At 47.8% G+C, this 19,045-nt stretch overlaps 1 protein-coding gene across 2 annotated transcripts in view; it reads right to left on the reverse strand.

The window, feature by feature from the left end:
• Positions 1-224: 224 nt before the first annotated feature.
• Positions 225-19,045, reverse strand: part of VWC2L (von Willebrand factor C domain containing 2 like) — a 52,389-nt gene continuing 33,568 nt past the window's right edge. The window contains exon 4 of one of the 2 annotated variants that reach the window (XM_030018161.1): positions 225-418. In XM_030018161.1, the coding sequence (XP_029874021.1) occupies positions 270-418 (149 nt within the window). In that variant the 3' untranslated portion in view covers positions 225-269. The remainder of the gene's footprint in view (positions 419-19,045) is intronic. The other variant, XR_003923951.1, reaches the window with a different exon arrangement.

Consider the following 19,045-nt stretch of genomic DNA (forward strand, 5'->3'; position numbering starts at 1 on the left):
ACCAAGCACTGATATTACAAAAGCAGAGTTGATACCTAGATACTGGATACATAGTGTGTAAAGTGAGAGAAGAGCAGGAGCCGGGGGGACAGGGAGAGACTTCCCCGTGAGTAAAATCTCTGCTTGTGTGAAACCCTCGCAGGTTTTGCTGGTGACCCTGTTGCAGCTGGCGGGAGGTCAGACGCGTGTGCAGCCGTTCCTTCGTCATTGGCGTCATCGTCATTGGCGGGTTGTTTGGCTGGCGGTGCGGCTGGCAGGGGGGTTTTCCGCTACAGAGCCTGCTTGCCCTGGCACTCGCGCTTGGAGCACTGCGCCGGCTTCCACCAGTCCCCGTTGTGGCAGTGGCAGATGTTACAGTCGTCCACCTTCACTTCAATGCCGGCGGGAATTATCGTGGTTCCTGCAAAGCAGTTCGGACCTGCAAAAACACACGGAAGTAATAGAAATAATAAATACTTTTTTGTTTTTAAATTGGGTGTAGCAGGTCTGCTATAACTGCCTGGGAGCAGGCAGGCGCTCAGCCCAGCCCCTTGCTGTGCTCCGGCCGCAACATTGCCACTGCCGAAATCAGCAGCGATGCTCCCAGCCTGCTCAGCGCCAAGCCTTCGCCCCACGCCGATCGCTTGTCGCATTTTTTTTGCCTGCCTTCAGGCACTAAAGGAGAAAAAAAGGCCTCGAAGCTTTCCTTCTCGTGTTTCTGTACCCAACCCCTAGTACAAATGGCATCGGATGCTCCATTGATGCACCTGGCTTTTTCTACTCATTTGCCCACTAATTTAGCATCTCTTTTTCCTGAAATTTGGCTGTGAGACAGGTAAGACCATGAGGACAAGCATCAGGACACAGCCCAGCCTTTGCTGCTCCAGCCTGGTGTGCTTGCGCCGAGCTGTAGGGACCGGAGCCGATTCATCCCCCAGGACCACGGCAGCCATGCCCGAACACCCAGCAACCCCAGGGACCCCCACCAGCTCGGGGCTATTAACCATAAATGATTTATAGCATCAAATTAACAAAAATAATTCTCCTCCCAAATAAGCTTTCTGATCAAATCTGGTTTTTCTCAAGGTCGATTCCTTCAATCTGCTCATTATTGGTAATTTTTTTGGCTTCTTTTTGTTACACAATATCAAAGCTGAGCAGCAAGTCAGCAAGGATCTTATTTTCCTCCTTCTCATAAAAGCCCCACAAATACCCATTGCCCAGCTGTCCCTCTGCAAACCCTTTCCTCCTCCCTTCTTGCTCCCGCATCAGTTAGAGCCAGGAATTAATGTCAGAGCCAGCAGCACACGGAAAAAAAAAATCGAGGCGGTCGCATTTGTGGCATCAGGGAAGCGTGAAGACATTTGAAAAGTGTCTCATGGCTCAAGTGCTGCTCCGAAATGTCACCTCTCGGCTGGCCACCGGTTTTAATCTATGCCTCCGGTGCACGAGGTGCATTCGAAAGATGAGAGCGTGTACAGACATGAAATTACAGGCAAGTTGTTAGTGCTTAAAATAAGGCTTAAGACTAATGGGAAAATAGGGTCCCTATGTGGCTGGAAACAGGCTGAGCTGTAGCCAACCCAGTACTAGGGTCTCACGTTTTATAGTCTCGGAGAACTATTTATTTCATCTTGCTGATTTATTAGTGCCCTGACTTTATTAAGATGCTCCTCAGGATCCTATGTTTAAGCTCAACAGGCCATGAGTTTGACAGGGCTGGGCTTAACCAGACGTAGGCAATTCAGGTTGCTGCTGAGCCAAACAGTGCCTGAATGTTGTTTGTGTTTAAGTGACCTCCCGCCTTTATTAAAGGCCTATTCAAACACAGATCAGCTCTACAGCAATTTTTCACATCTACCTTACTGAAGTCACAACAGAAGGGCCTGAAAAAGATGCCTCTGATGGCTCCTGTACCAGAATTTGGGGTGACTGGGTGTACCCCAGGGCTCCTGCTTCCTTCTACAGGCAGGACCTGGGAAGGCAGGCTGTGGCGCTGGGAAGGTCTGTGTCTCTCCATGAAAGGAGGATGATGTCTCCTCCTTTGCCTGGCCAGCACGTGAATCTGTCAGGATGAAGCTGGCTTTTGCTCCAAAGAAGGAAATTCAACACCACTTGTTGAGCTAGAGTTCAGGCTACACTGGTCTGCTGGCAGTTGAGGAGCAGTGCACTGGGCATGGGGATGTTTTAAGTCTGCTTTGAGCTGAGCTTTGGGCTGGACAACCTCCGAAGGTCCCCTCCAACCTCAGTCATTCCATAGTGCAAAGAACTTCAAAGCCAAGAGTTACCAGCCGAGGACACGCAGCACTACAAAAAAGCCAAACGCTATGTATGCACACATATATACTAATATGTTTTTCTTTACAAGCGTGTGGTTGAAAAAGTCGTGACCTTTTTTGGTCATGAACTGAAGATTTCCGAAGTTGGCATCTCTCTGGAAGACACAATCTTGGTTGGAAAGGCTGTGATCCCAACTGCGGTATATCTCTGGCAATCCTCTGAAGTTGTCACTTCCTCCCACGGCTTTTGGGTCCCTGCGCTGGCTGTGCCGCTGCCTCTGCTCTTCATCACAGATTTTAATTCTCTGCTTTATCAAGTCTGGTGGGTGTTGTGTTATGACACCCAGCATGGGCTTCGCCATCAGGTCGGCTCATTTGCTGCCGTTAAATGCCCAGGGTTCAAATGCAATGCAAATGCCAATAATTGTAGCTAGCAGTATTTAACATTGAAATAAGCGCCTGTGCCTCTTTAATAGGATGGTCTAATTGCCTGCTGATGGCGGGGATGCCCAGGATGGGCAGCCTTCACACAACAGCCTGCTCCATGCTCCCAGAGCAAAGATCCCTTTTCATTAAAATTTAAACAAAAAGCATCCTCTGGAGATTAGGGTGGCAAGGAAAGGGGAAGACTGTTTTCTCTCTTGTTGCCCTGTGGCTGCCTGCTAATCATCTCATTTGAGAAGCCAATACTGCCTTGACACCCACACGCATCTCCAGACACAGCCTTCTCCGGGTGCTGAACGACAGCAGATTTATAGCACCACCAGCCTAGTCAATGTGCCTGAAAACAAGCGGGAGGCTGGCAGCGACGGGAGCCAGCATGTTTTCTCACTCGCAGGTGGGCCAGCCTTCGTCGCCCGGCCTGGGTTTGGGGACCCAGCGTCCTCCTCACAGGGTTTTGGCTGCATCCCTGCACTGAAATGCTGCAGGGGCAGAGCATGGCTCGGAGTCACGGTCAGCCTAGGGTGAGTGAGTTGGGAGTGGCTGATGGGGTACTGCCAACTGGGGAAAAGCTTATTTTTCCTTGCGTCCTACTCATCTGTCATCCCATGGCTGCTCCATCAGCCCTTCCTCCTCCTCCCAGCAGCCCCAGGTCCCTTTTCACTCTTGAGCTTCCCCAGGGGGGTCATCTGGAAAAAAAAAATATCATTAAACACCCCTCATTAACGTCCCTATCCCAGAGCTCCCAGAGAAGCAGAAAGCAGACACCATGATGAAAAGAGGAGATGGATGAGGGGGATGTACTAAAAGCATCACCCGTGTCTTTGAGGTCCCCAGCAGAGAGGGGATCGCTAAATTTGGGGACAGTACCACAGCAGCAACGTCCCTGCCCCAGCCAAGGACGTAGGGCAGCTCTGTAAAATAGTAATTAAACACTAATAATCTGCCCCTCTGATCTCTGGCATCTATTGAGCCAGGAAGGACCTGGCAAGCGGCCATCTAACAGAAAATCCTTGGGATGCTATCACCCCCCTCAAAGGGGCTGGGCAAGGGGAAGAGGAAAAATTACAGCTATTTTGGATGAATCATAGGGACTAAAGGCTGCGAGGCACATCGGGGGACAGCCAAACAAGCCCCCTCTGAAGCAGCACTGAGCATCCCTGGCCTGGCCAGCCAAACATCACCTGAGCACACCTAAGGAAGGAGCCGTATTCAGAGGCTGAACCATGGGAAAAATTACAGCAAGTGGGTTTGTTTTCCTTCTTCTTGGCTTTTAGCAAAATGGATGAAAACCTGGCTTTGGGCTCTACTGACATCTGCCCTCCTATGTGATGTTTTGGTGCCATTTCAGAACATCCATCTCTTCTGTCAGACCTTTGTACTTTTAATTTAGGCCAACACTACCACTGCTCTGGACCCTTCTTTTCCCCAGCACTCTCTCAAAATAGCCACCTCCGCACTGCCAGAGTGAAATTTTTCCTTTTGCACACCACAGCAAGCTGGATGGAGCATTTTTGCATCCTCTGTCCCCTCCCTGCTCTCCCCACCACTACAGAAACATGGATTTTTAATGGAAGGCAGAATTTCCACACTCCATTTGTGATAATTCAACTTCAGTTCCCACCGCCTGAAAACCAATTTTCCAGCACAATCACTATCAGGCAGCCCCTTTCTTTTCCCATCTAAACATCTCCCACCTTCATATTGGAAAAGGGGATCCTGTTTGTCCAAAATGGGATGCAGTGAGCATCACACCTGCGGCAGAGGCATGAGAAAGATGCACTTGGAAAGGGACACTGCACTGCTGAAATTTAGTGGAAAATACACCTCAGACAAGTGGCATTTTCTATGCAACGGCACAAGTCACCAGGGAGTTTTCCAGCAACCTTGGGTTTTATAGAGCCGACAGCTAATGCATTGCCAGAGATAACATCCAGCACCTGGGGATGCTACGTGGCTTTGCGATGTACCTTAGAGGAGCTGCAGCCTGTAAAGCCACAACTGGATCCCACAGCAAGAAACCAAGTCCCTTTTTTGATTTGCAGCAGAGCTAACCAGACTTCTTTAAGGTCTCTAATATTTTTTTCCCCTCCCTTAGATCAGCCTCCCAACACTTCAAAAGCTCAGTGCCCCAACCCCATGCTTCTGGGGACTGTCCTGAGCTCTTCCCACTGTGGCTTTGTGCTGCTCGAAGGAGCAGGCTGAGACCAGGATCTGCCAAATTGATGTAAAAAATCACAAAGAATGAGACAGAACAGCACAGCAATGTGGGTTTTTTTTTATTATTATTCAAAGGAAGATGCTGCTCAGAAACATTTGATGGTATGTCAAGCACATCAAGAAAGTTACTTATGATAATAGCAGTGGGAACAAGAAGCTGCTTTGGGCAAGGGCTATCATCCTGGTCTTTGTAAAAGCATCTTAAACCACGACCGCAATGAAAACAGGACAGTAATCACCCTCTTTTCCTTGCTCAGGAAGACTGATGGGAGAAGTTTGCCGCTCCCACAGACAACGTAATTGTGAGATTTGCTTTGCTTAACATAGTTAATACTCATAAAAGACCACAGCACTCCAGGCTGTTTGCTAGAACAACTGTGAAGATTTTTATGGAGATATATTAGGGACATTCAGATGCTGTTTTGATGGGAGAGATGGAGAAAAATCATACACAGTTTGTTGTTTGGGAAGAGTGACAGCAAATTTTGCAACCGTACGTGTAAGACCAGACACCTGGGTGATGACCCACGTTGTGCTGCTAAACTGCACCCCTGGTATGGAGGGAATACATCTAATCCCATGCACAGGCATTAATGCACACCTGCTACATCATGCAATGCTACCCGAGGGTGTGAGATTAAGTCCTCTTGGGACTCAGTGGCACGGTGGTGCTTTAAAGAAACTCAGAAGCCCCCTGATCTGATGCTCCCTATCACGCTGGAAAAAAACCTCACAGCCCAAATGCAAGAGGAGCAGCCATTCTAGCTCATGAGCGCACTGCATCTTCTGCACTGTCCCCACCACAGCACTATGGGGATGCGGAAGAAAACATGTGAACCCAAGAGCACCCCGCATGGATGCTGAGTTAAAGCTGGAAATAGCAGGAGCGTGGGGTATGATGCTCTCCAACATCACAAGCATACAGCGTCACGCTGATGCTTTGGAGTCATTTGGTGCTGAACACCAGCCCAGCTCCTGGGGGCTGCGGGCTGCAGGCTGTTCCCAGTTGCTTCACAGGTGGGTTTTACTGAACTCAGTGGCTTTGCCCGTGGCTTACAGCAGCTCTGAATTTAGCTTTGTCTGTGCAAAGAAGCAATAAAAGGAAATCAAATGTTAAGCACTGCAGCAAGCACGAAATCACTTCAGGCCAACTGTGATATTCAGATTTGCCCTGAATAGCATCTTGCACCAAGCGAAGCTCATCACCTTCACCGGAACTTCTCATGGTACAACGTCCTATTTCAGCAAGGAGCAGTATTTTCCTCTTAGTTAAATATTTTCTGATGATAATCCTATGTCTCCCGCCACTCCTTTAAGAGCCTCCCAATCCCTTTAGGAAATATTAATGCTGACTCCAAGAGAATTTAGCTTATTCAGTCAATGGATAATGTCAAGGAGAGAGGCACTGATGACTACGTTTACCTACCTCGCACCGGTAGTTTAGATAGATAGACACTAAATAGCAATTCAATTTAGCCAGCCATCCCTCAGGCTCCTGTGTGACGTGCCCCACAATTAAAGTTGCAAGGGATAAGCAGAAGGTGGTGGTGTTTCCCAACAGTATTTAGGAATGGATACAGCCTGACAACATCCCCATGGACGCTCATTCGGCTGAATGAGTCTTGATGGCTTTGCTTTTGGAGCTCGACCACAAATGCAACACGGCATGGGCATTTACTGCTAGCAATCTGCGTTGAACTGGGGGAGCCATTTCTAGTGAACATGGCCAAGGGTCTTCTCAGTGGGAAGGTGAATTTTTCTTTGCATGTCTCCACAAAACAAGTATCTCATAGTCTTCACCATTACCATCCCATACCATAAGCCATGAGGTCTCCAGTGCCGGTGTCCAGCACTCCCAGCACCGCTCAGCTGAAACAACCACTTGCAAAGCAACTACCAGGTGAGGATTACACCCTGAAGACCATACAAGGATGCTCGTGGACAACTCCCCAACAGAGAAAGAGGCAAAACACAGCAGAAATACAAGTGATCCCCACGCTCTGGCGCAGAGGGCAGAAATCACCAGCTGCCTGCACCTTGGGACTTTTTCCAAGTCCAGGCTGAACTCTGTGCTCAGGGTGGGGAAGAAAAAACAGCATCTTGTTTTTAATGACGGCCCCTGTTTCTGGAGGTTAACACAGCTCCTCTCTGCTGATCCTGCAGGATATTTTCAAATGTTCATTTAGCTCTGTCAATGCTATTTATGCGATCACTTTGGATTGCAACAAAAGAGCTCAATTTGTGGCTTTAATTAACGAGTCAAGAAGGGAAGAAGTCTTGTTTTTGCTGCCTGGTATTGAGACTGCCTGCCCCCTCACCTGGGGAGGGGGGGAGGAGAAGGCAGCGGGTGAAGCTGGAGGTCAGACATAAAGAAGTCAGCTGCCGATGCTGAGCTTTGCCTTGTTGAAAATTAAATTTGGTGATGCTCTGCAGGGGAGGCTGAAAACCCCACCAAAAGATAACAATCCTGGAGCTTTTTTTGTGTTAGAAAGAGGCCGAAGCTGAGCATGGCTGAAGCCTGAGGGTGTGTGGGAAACAGGGCTGCCATGACTATGGCTTAGGCAGGTGTGAGTTTACACGCCAATAACACCCAGGTCTGATCCCTGGTCTGTGGCTAGCTGCTTCTTGGTGGTGGCAGGAGGGAGAGGAGTACACTGTGGCTCTGCCTCCTCCCTGGACCCAGAGGTGATGTCCATGTCCCTCAGGCTATGGAGGACACAGCTCTTTGCAGATTAGAGGACATCTGTTTATCCCACACGTTCCCAATACATACACCAGGTGAAAATATCCTCCCCTGGACTCCCCTACAACCCAAGTCCAACCCCACCCCACCTGCACAAAGGCTCCTGCAGGGCTAGAAGCAGGACGGTTTCAGGTCAGTGCCCCCATCCAAATCACCAGCAAGACTTTGAAAGCCCCTTCGCAGCCCGCTCACCCTCTCCGGCAGCAGATGCACTCTCCTAAACTGCCTGCACACTAACATGGAAGCTGCATCAACACCTCAGCCACCACCCCAATAAAATCTGGATGCTGCTCCATCTTCAGGAGGGACTAGGAGTTGAGCCTACCAAACCCCGCCAGCCTCAGCGCTGCAAATTAAAAATCCCTACAGCGAGCAGGCAGGGGGATGCTGGAGGTGTCAGTCCTCGCTGCCGTAAGCAAAACACTTTGCAGAGCCATCTGCCACCCCAAATGCTAATCGGCTGCACGTCTCAACTTGGAAGCGCTGCGTGCTGGAGCACGTCAATGTTTTCAGCGTGGGTAGGTGAAAGTTGGTCACCAGCACAAACAAGCCATCGTCTGCTCATCCCACCCCGCACCACCGCAGACCTGTTGGATGGCAATAACACCCCGCGGGTATAAGGAAGCCTACCCAGTGTGGCAGCTGCCAGAAACGCGGCGTCTCCATCTGGCAGGCGAGGGAGCTCCGTCTCGCGGTGGGGTGGGTGGTGAACAGCAGGGAAGAAGGCAAAAGAGGCGCTGGTTTTTTGGCAACACGCCCACAAGTGAGCGGATGCTGGGATGAAATTGCTGTGGGTTTCGTCCCATCCTCCCCCACGAGTTGAGGGACAAAACCCAAGGCAGGCCCGGAAAGCTTTGAGGAGGAGATGTGAGTGAGCACGGGGCTAGCGATGGCCCCAGCAGCCCCCCGGCCCCTCTGCCATTCAAAAGCTCAGGAATTGCTCTGGGCCCCTTTTTTTGGTTGCTGTTGATATTTTACAATCCCCACAGTGTTTCATAGACCTGAAGCAAATAGGTATGCGTATATATACATATAAGCAAAGCCAAGGAAGTTTGAAAGATACATTTCCCACAGCCTGTTTTTTTGTTGTTCATTTGCTTTCAGCCAGTGTTTTCCTGGAAGGACAGGAGGTTCGTGTGAGCTTTTCCACCAAATCTCAGCCTGCTCCGGTCCTCCTTCACCAGCGCAGTCAGTGCAAAGAGCTCCTGGTGACGTAGGTATGTCACTCCTTCCCTCTTTGCTGCAAGGAACCAAAATATGGATACATGCAACGATGGACCAAGTGATGTTTCTGCGACAAGGCCACCTTCTGCCTGGGATGTTTCCACTTTTAGGCAGAGTATTGCAGGATGATGGCTCTTAGTCATGGTAACAAGTGTCACCTCCTCGAGGTGACCCCAAGGTGGAAGGTTCTCTCTTCCTTTGAAACCTTCTCCAGCCACCCACGGAGAGATGGCACTTCCAGTAAATGTCCCCAATTTCACTCTGTTGTCTAAAATGTTGCAAAATGAGAGCCTTTTCTTTTTTTTATTTGTGGACAAACCCCACTGGCTCTGGCTAAAAGCTCCCTGGAGTCAACTGGTGGTATCTCCTAGCCATCCATGAGCTTTCAATCTTGCACACTGTTGCCCCAAAGAATTAATCTCCTCCGAAGCTGATCTGCAGCTCTTTTCCATCGTTCCTGCGTATTTCACTTCTCAGAGGACGATGCTAACAGCCCTTCTGAAACACTGCCTATTTATATGAGAGATTTTTCCAGCCACAATTCACATTGCTGGGTGCCTGAAGATGCCTAAAAGTTATTTAATCTCTGCATTAAAAAAAAAATATATATATCTGCACTATCCTTCTCCAATCTAAATCCAAGTTGCTCACTCTAAGCAAGCCACATCATTAAAAGGAGTGCATTAAAAGGCAAGATGGAGCTGAAAAGCTAAATTCAGGGCAACAGGAGCCTTTCCACTGACTTTTGCCAGTGATGAAGCCAGCACAATAAATAAGATAAAACACAAGTGCAGCTCTCAGCCAGCCCAGCGGGACAGGGATCTCCTGGTGGCCCCATGTCACCTTCTGGTTCTCCCCATGCACTGGTGTTCACATCATCTGGACTTTGCTCAGACAACCCCAAGAATCCACTGCCTTGGAGTCTAATGAATGCAGGGGACCCACTCGAGTTCCCTAAATTATGACCTGGCTCCCAGTGACACAGAGTGATTTAATCCTCACTGCTTTGCACCGTGGTTAGAAAATTACCGATAGCTCGTTATCCATCTTAATCAGGAGCAGCAAACAAATGAGGGCCAGGGAGACATCCAGAAGGGAATACACCACATTACTCCTCCTTATTGATAGTGCAGTTACTTAATTTGATGTGGAGACATAACTTCAGGCATCACTAAATACTGGAGCAGAAATGTTTTGGCGCAAGGAAGATCTATGGGTGCAATTTAAAAGCAGTCTGTTTAGAAGCGGTGACCTCTACCAGAACCGATACAGATCTGAGCTGTCCAGACAGGCTTCAGATTATCACTCAGCAAGTTAAATAGAGACAGCAGCTCTTCGACAGTTAAAAAACACCAGCTGAAAATTGCAGCCCCACTTCTCTCTTCATCCGCTGTGCTTGTGGGATGAACATGACGATGGGGGACCAAGCCCAAGGTTGATGGTCACCTCCAACCTGTCCATCCCTGGGCAGCGACATTGTTTTGCTTTCTGACACACAGCACTGCCCACGCTGGGACGGCAGCAAAGCCCTAGATTAGACATTTGGCATGGCTTGCTGTGGGGAAGACAGCATGGAGATGATGGAGAAAAACACATGTTCAGTACAGGCATCTGCAGAAATCATAACAATTTCTGCAGAAATCAGATCAGCGGTGCCAATGACTGACAGGCGACGTTGCCACTGGTGGGTACAAGGGAATGCCAAACTGGGCAGTTCCCAAGGTTAAAGCCCAGAAGGAGCGGAACTTTTCCTCCAGCAAGAATATTGTGGATTGAGTTACGATAACAAACTGTGGGGAGTCTCAGCTGTGAGAACGAACCTTTTTAATCAGTTTTTAACAATCCAAGACTAGTGCAGATACTCTAATAAAACTGATCTGGGCACACTGAAGAAAATAGGGCGAGCAGTATGTTTCGCGCTGCTTTAGACTATTTGCCTCATTGTATGGGCATTTTCCCCAAGCCCATGCATCCAGCCTCTCTATTTCTGATCCCAAGTGCACCAAAATCAAAGCTGGGAGCACATCTGAGTGTACTTCAAACTCCCTGCAAAAGCTCCACCCCAGTTTCCCCATTTTATTGGGTTTCTAATCCAGTAGTGAGCTATGGACTGTTGACCAGCAGGGTGAGGCATTGCGGCAGTGCAAATTAATAGCTAATATCAAATTCATAATCATTTACCCACTCTGCTGATTGAATAATACACCCAAATTGAGAGCAGCATTGAAGTTGAATCACTGCCACCAAAGTCACGGAGGAGCCAATGCACGGCATACGTCAGGAGCAGCTCTCAGACAGCAGAAGAGCAAATCGCAGGGCTACAGACCTAGCCTTAAATATAGGGTTTCCCCCTCCCTTAAATATAAAATGCAGGTTGGCATTTTCAAAGAAGTCACCTATGGGACTTGCACACCAAATTCCTCTTCATTTTAAAAGGATCTACGTGTGCAAATACCTTAATCAGCACTGAGAAGTTTAGCTTATGGTAAAAAACCCACACAGACAAGGTGCTCAGCATTGCACAGGCAGATACCGTGCATATAAAACAGCTTTTTTGAATCAGATTTTTACTGTGTACATTCAAGGTTGAAGAAGGAAAATAGTAACACCTCAAAGACAGCAATAACCATCTATTAAGTGAGAAATGCATGTTTCAACATTTATCTGACCAAACGAAAAGGATTAGCTCTTAAAAATCTCTTTGCAGACAGCATAAAGCTTTGGGAGAATACCATAGATTTTTTTCAAAAATATAGGTAGATTTTAATTGCAGGCAATGAAACCTACTCCTAGGCCATTATAACCTTTCAGGTAAGTAATAGGCTTTAAAAAAGTTGTCTAAATAGATATTTCCCCAAATGAACTCCAACAGCACAGAAGGTACATTAATTCTTTTAATGGTTCAAACATGGCAAATAAGGTGAGGTGCCTTTTTTTGGAGCTGGTATCAAACAGGTTAATTTAGAAGAAATCAATTAATAAAACTACCATTAAAATATCACACCAGCTGACAATGTTACCGGTAAAATCAGCAGCCAAAGGCAGGAAAAGTTGGATCTTCCAAGAGAATAAACCTGTAAGTGAAGAAATATATATCCAGAGGGTGTATATATATAATGTGCCATTGTGTTTCTGCTGCCTTCACCTTGCCAGCTTGCGTCCCAAGAGCAGCCATGGGACAACGCGCGCCGTGGGACAGGCTTGGTCCCGGTGATTGTGCCCGTATAGCCGGTATTTCCCGCATCACCCAAGAAAGGAATTGGGATGCAGAGTGGCAAACGGGGCCGGCACTTGGCTGGATGTTCATCCTGCCCACTGCAATGGTGCAAGGCACCGTCCTTGGACACCGGCAGGGAGCAGCAGCTCTTTGCCCATGCAGACGTGAGGGGAAACCCTTACCTAGGGAAGCTAGTGGCAAAATAGCCCTCGATTGCCAAAGTACCAGGTCTTCACTCTCTGCCTGGGTATGTCCATTCAAAGGCGAAGGTTAACAACAAAAGAATAACAACCGGGACTTTTTCTCTGGGTCTTCTGAGCTTTTAGCCAACTTATTCACCTCTTGGTTGTGCTCGGTGTGAAAATTTAATGATTTTTATGGCCCATTTTAACATTTTTATGTCTTTTTTCTTCAGAAAAAAACCCCACATTTGGTGTAAGAATTAAAACAGTATTTCATCCTTAACTGCAATCACAGATGATGTATGGAAGAGAGCTGGCTGCATGTCAACTCAATATAAAGCCAGAATTGAATCTAACTTGGTCACTACAGCTGTGCATGATGTTTTATGGGGTGGGTTTTTTCATATCAGTCATAAATGAAGTGGAAACTGTGACAGTGCTAATTTTGTATAAAACAGGAGGAATAAAATGCAAAATGGGGGGGCTGGGGGAGGAAGAACCAGGATTACTATGCATTTATCTGAGTTGTGCATTTAGATGTGCAGTCTACTGAAAACCCAACCCACTGCTGGATAATGAAACTACAGCGGTTAATGCATGATGACAGTCGCACCACCATACACATTAGTCGCAGCAATAGTTGCCTGTTGGTATGGGTAAACCTCTGCGCAAACCCCTTACCAGGGGGAAGAAGGGGAAGAAACCACATGCTCAGGATGAACCTTCAGCTCCTGTCTGAAAAACAGAGCTTCATCGCAATCCAGATGACTGTGGGAACGTGTCAGTTGGTAGAAAAATGCCTTTATGCCTTTCCACCGTTGTGAAATGAAATGTGACACTTTTTGAGAGCATCAGCATGGTCCCCCCTTTTTTTTTCTACCTAGCAACAGATTTTTCTGATGAAGGTTTTGAACGTGGGATCGTGTTAGAAACGGAACTTCAAAGCAAAGCAAAAACTTTTCATGTTAGAAGAGAAAGCTGCTGAAATCATTGCTTTATACTCTCGGCTCGTGTTTGAGTTGTTGGGTTTTCTGCTGCCGATTTTAAACAGAACCCCATTTTCACACTTTGTGTGACACAGCAAGCCCATCTCCTGCCGTCTTCACCACCATTCCCATCCTCCTGGCCTCCACAAGGATGGTCACAGAAATGACTAGCCGCAGGCAGGCAAGACCCAAGTGAAAGGTGAATTTAATGAACACGTACGTGTATAAAAGCTAAAAGTCTAAGTCAATCACCAAAGCTTCCCCTTCTAGTCAAAGGATGGACTCTTCTGGAGGGCGTTTAACAGAGCCAAGTGGCATCGACCTTTGGATTTGCCTTTTTTTCACCTGTATAAACTCAGGTTGGGCTGCAGTGGCAGAGCTCCCACTTCAATGCAAATCCGTACAAATGATTGATTACCTGGAGAAAGGGAATAACCACAATGGCAGAAATATAGTTTCTTAATTTGTGTGGGGAATTTAATTACTTGCCTGGGACATGGAAAAGGAAACTCGAGAAAAAAAAAAACCCTCCAACCCCACCCCAAGCAACTGATAACCTTGGTGTTAGAGAGACAAGACATAGTGCTGCTGTGCCAAAATTTGCAGCTCCTGAGGGAACAGGAGGAGGAGGAAGGGGCAGGATGGATGGACCTCGAGGGCACACATGGGGAGAGCAAACCACTGCAAGGATGGGCACACTTTGGTCTGATGGACAGATGAGACGCGCAGAGGTTGGTGCTTCTGGAATAAACAGGCTCCTAAACCCTTCTGCTGGAACCTGCCCTAATTTCTCCAACAGCTGCAGAAGCAGCTTTAATCCATGTTTTGTCCCCCAGATTTTGCTCTTCCGAGGGCCCATTATGCTACCTGAATTTAATGGTATCCATGGCATTTCCACAATGCTTTCTGATGGTGCCGTGCAAAGAGTCAGGTTGCTAATAAAAATAAAATGAGTGGTGCTGGTTTTGCATGTGAATAGTTGCATTTAATGAAATCATCAAATGGAAAAGGATCATCCTTTCCTTTGCTAATAATTCTGGGTGCCACTACAAAATGCATTACCACAATCTATGTGAGCTTTTATACTCCAGCAGATGCCATGTGATATTATGCTGATGTGCCAGGATGGCATAGTTATTTTGCACTGTAAGGTAGCAGCTAGGAATGACTAAAGGCCGGGGAAAATTTATGGTGGACATATGTGGTTCTGCATCCCTCCCCCCCAGATTTTCAGAGTGAGTGCTTCGTTACCCTTCATTCTGCCGGTCTGCTTTTATTACTTAATTACTGGGTAAAACTATTACTCACTCTCTGGTCTTGGTGGCACCACAGTATCTGAATGGCTCGCAACCAAGAGCCTGTTATCATCACAGCATCCCTGTGGGGCAGGGAAGTGCACAGGGCAAACTGAGGCACGGAAGCAGTGCCCTGCTTGAGGGGATGCGGGTTATTAAAACTAAACCCAGCAGACAACTATTTTTAACAAAACTTGCAGGAACATGACGGGTTCGATGCTGCAAGCTGCATTCTCAAATGTGATGGAAATTGGTTCAGACCTTACTGGCAGGGGGAAGGAACTGTGGGACAGAGCAGCAAAGGGACGGACAATGACTTCCAAATGAAATTCCCCATTTCTGAGGGTTTCCACACTCTTTAGCAAGTACTCCCTGCCTTGTTTTTCCTGCGTTCATTCTGTCCTTCAGAAATTTTTTTAAAGCCAGAAAGGGGATTTAGACATTAGAACAGCTACTGACCTGATACAAGTTAACGATTTTATAAAACACCTAAAAAAATGCTTTACTTTTAAAAAGATTGATGTTTCCTATTGTATTTTTTCAGTGCCAATTAATTACTTAATTCATTAGCAATGTAACACAAGAATAGTCTTTGAAAATCTGGAGCTTTGTGTAGATGCCTTTAATTATGGATAATTAAATACGGTGGAAGGACCTGATTATACCTCTGAGCATTTTCTAATCTGGGAAATGAAACACGCTCTTATACTCTTGAATGCATGTAACAAAAGCTGAGCTCAACAACTACATGCACTAAAAAAAGCTGGAAAAAAAAGCACCCCAAAATCCAGACCAGCCCCAAACCCCACAACTAAAGGAGGGCAGAAATTCCTGGGGAAGCTCGACGGCTTTGTGCACACCCTGCCTGCTTGAGTTCTGTGCACGGGGCTGTACCCAGTCCCTGCCGTGTCAGGGATACGAGCGGAAGCCCAAGCGAGCTCAACACGGAGACGCTGCAGCCAGCGAGCAAACACGGGCTCAGGGCAACTCGATGTTAACGCTTGCTAAAGTTGGGAACAGATTTCCAGATGGTCCTTTGTATGTATGGCTGCAATAGCCAAAACTGCTAAAAAGAGCAAAGCAGTCTCCAAATGAAATCAGGGCTGACCTTGGAAGATGAAAACTTGCCAACACCAGAAGTTACTCTATTAGTTTGGCTTTGCATTCCTTCCCCTTTGCTTTTTTAAAAATTTGCTCCTCTTCATTCCTCCGCAGCGATCGCAGTGAGAAAGTCAGCATCCACAGGGCTATAATAACCAGCATCGCTGTCTCAGAAAGGGTTTTAATCTCAGAAGCAAGCCACGGAAATGTTTGTTTTAAAGACTGCATCGCCCCAGCGCTTTCAAGACAGCTCCCTTCCCTACCGCAGCTGAGATCCTGCAGTAGGGCCCAAGGAGGTTTATTTTTGGCTCTTTTTGTACTCGCTGGAAAAAAGCGGAGGGAAAGGAGGGGCACTGATGTCTAAATAAAGCCAATTTGTGCTGTCACGCCAGGCACCCTTGCTGTGTACGCCTTCCCTTCCTCCTCCCCCCAGTCTCTGATTTATACCACAGCCAATACTCCCAGCATCCCTGCCCCTCCTGCACCCTCCGCAACCGACTGCCTTCTGCCTTAATTAAAAGCCACCAATTACGGTGCCGAGAGATAAAACGAGGCCGGAGGCTTTTCGTTGCTAGTGGCTAGTGCTGCTTGGCTGGCTGGGAGCTGACTTTTGCCGCTGGTAGCCCGGCCCAGCTCCCTAATGAACGGTGCGTTATGGATGCGCCGAGCACATATGCTGCAGAACGGGGCTGTTAAGCACCGTATCGCAAGTGAACCATCAGCCAGCGAGACTACTTATGAAGAGCACAGGCCAGGGCTGGGTAAACCTCCAGCGGATTCTTTTGAGAGCAAACAGCATCTATTTATCGCCCCTGACTCTTATTTTGCATCCTTCTTCCCTGGGCCGTGAAGTGATTGCCAAACTCAGTGAATAAACTCTGCTGTCTTTATGGAAGATGCTTCTCAGCAGGAAAATTTTGGGAGAAAAACCAGGACAGGTCCTGTGAAACCTTAGGGGCAGGATGACACGAGGGGGGACAAATAAATGAGCCTCACACTGGCACTGATTGATCTGGAGACACAAAAGAAGGAAAATGTCACTCCTAACATGTGGGCTGCCTGTCTGCACTAAGTTGAAGTAGCAACCGTGACTTTGTGGCTGCTGATGTCCAAGTGTGGGGTGTTGCTCTGCCCCAGAGATCCTCTCCTGGGGTGCACAGCCAAAATCCTTGACGCAGCAGCTGATTTCAGCTGAGAAATGTAAAAACTCAGCCACCACGAGCTGAAATGCACAACTAGACACTACAGCATATCAGACATGTTATCGATGCCACCCAGCGACATGGTGCCTACGTCATTTGTCAGGATTACCTATCGGACGCTGCCAGAAAGGCTCCTTCCTATAGGCAAGGGGTCAGAGACTCACTGCCAGCCCCTCGCCAGGAGGTTACTTCCTCCTGATAGCAGTGGGGGTCACACTGAAAGACAGGGGTGTACCAGACCCCACAAAGACAGCAATAACGCCTTATAAAAGGTGCCATTACTAAAAGGACATTAAAAGGTGCCATGCCTGCAAGCACCGCCAGACTCACTGCTGCTTTGACCTTACCAATTGGGAAAGTTTTGGATATAATGAGCTTATGATGTGGGGGATTTTATTTAATTTTTTTTTCCCCCAACAGATTAGTAGAAAACAAAAAGCCAATGCTATGTAGTCCCTTTGGTGACCCCCCCCATGGCAGTGACCTGCCTATTAATACATACAGCGATGGAGAACCGTTGGGCTGGCCCCACCTAGGAGTCTATATTCAACCAGCACATCCAATACTTGGTTTACTGCAGACTTCCCTATGCTAACGTTTTGTGTACCAGAGCAGGCTATGCCTAGAAAGCCCGATCCTCAGTCAGGAGGACAAAATGTACCGATTTCCTTCACGCACCTTGAGCATCACCTTCACATCTGGCAAATCCTATTCCAAGAAGGAAAAGCTTTCATACGCTGCTTTGAAACCCCAGTGCATCCACAAGGCAGGGAGAGCCCAGCCTGTTTGGTGGGCACAGACTGTCCCGGCCAATCTGCTGGTGCCTGTCAGCATCCCACGTGAACCTGCCAAGCGGCATCACTGCCGCTGCTCCCAGTTAGCTGGTGGTCTCCTCTAATCTCATCTCTGGCTACAGGATGGCCAAGGTGCTTTGTTTAACCCGCGATTAGGAGAGGAGCTTCTCGCTTGCTCACATGTGAACCCAAGGAGGGAAAGCGCAGGCAGCACTTCCCTGAGATGGAGAAAACAAGCAGGGGAGAAGGGGCAATGCAAACCACAAAAAACACTACTGCATGCAACAGAGGAGTAAGGGAAGTCCTGGTTTTGTTGCTGGGGCCTTACAATTCCTTCCTTCAAGGCCATTCCCCTTCCATCGCCACTCCTCTAGCCTTTAGATCCATAGATACAAGTTAGGCTAAATCTGTCAAGAAAAGTAATATCACCTTTATTTCACAGGTTGACCCACTTGGGAAACCCAAGGGGCCATTTGGGCAGGGAAGTCCCTCAAGTATGGGTGAAACTGTTCAAGAAGGAGCTCTGGGAAGTTCACACCAAGCAGCGGGAAAACTGAACCAAGCACAGCCCCTCTGCGTTTCTCAGTCTCTAACTCAGATTTTGGCAAGATCTTTTTGGCAAAAAATGGCAGCAAACCACAGAACACAGAGCAGCAATGTAGCGGGGAGGGGGTGCTGTGCAGGTCATCCTAGCCCAGATGAGCAAGCTCCATTCACAGATAAATGCACCCTGGGAGGACGGCTGGCTGTAACTTCGCCGTTCGGACTCACCGTTCGTCCCAAGGGGCAGCGCTGCCTCGCAGGGGCGACGGCAGCAGCACCCCCCAATTTGGAGGGCTTGAGGCCGGCTTATACGGGCGCAGGAACTGGCCCTGGCTATTTTTGCTTCTAGCAACTTTGTTGTCGAGCTGTTAGGACAAATGAGAGATGGGGGGGGGCAAATCCTCAGCTACTGAAAAAGCACGGGTGTTTCTCTTGGAGCAAGGCAGCCAGGCCAATTTACACCAGTCTCAGGAACTGGATCACAGTGTATTTGCTCTCTAGGGGGGGCACAAATGTAGCCAAGAAAAAACCGTGGTTTCTGTGCAAAACATAGCAAATATATATGATTGTTACTACTGTGGACATGTTTCCATTTTTAATCGCACTTTTCCAAGTCCTTGATAATTATCATCTGACATTTCCTGTAATAATACATTTATTTTTCGTTTGACACAGCTTGAAAAGTAACCAAAAATTCTCTCTCACCACTTTCCTTGTAGCACAGCAAGGGTACCAGAGCCTCACACACATCAACTGAAGCGTGTCAAACAAAAGCAAGCTAAATTCATTCATCAATAGCTGGCAGCCACTGCCCTGATCTGTAACCCAGCAGGCAGGTC

The sequence above is a fragment of the Aquila chrysaetos genome, chromosome 6 (assembly GCF_900496995.4).
Source record: "Aquila chrysaetos chrysaetos chromosome 6, bAquChr1.4, whole genome shotgun sequence".
Lineage (NCBI taxonomy): Eukaryota > Metazoa > Chordata > Aves > Accipitriformes > Accipitridae > Aquila > Aquila chrysaetos.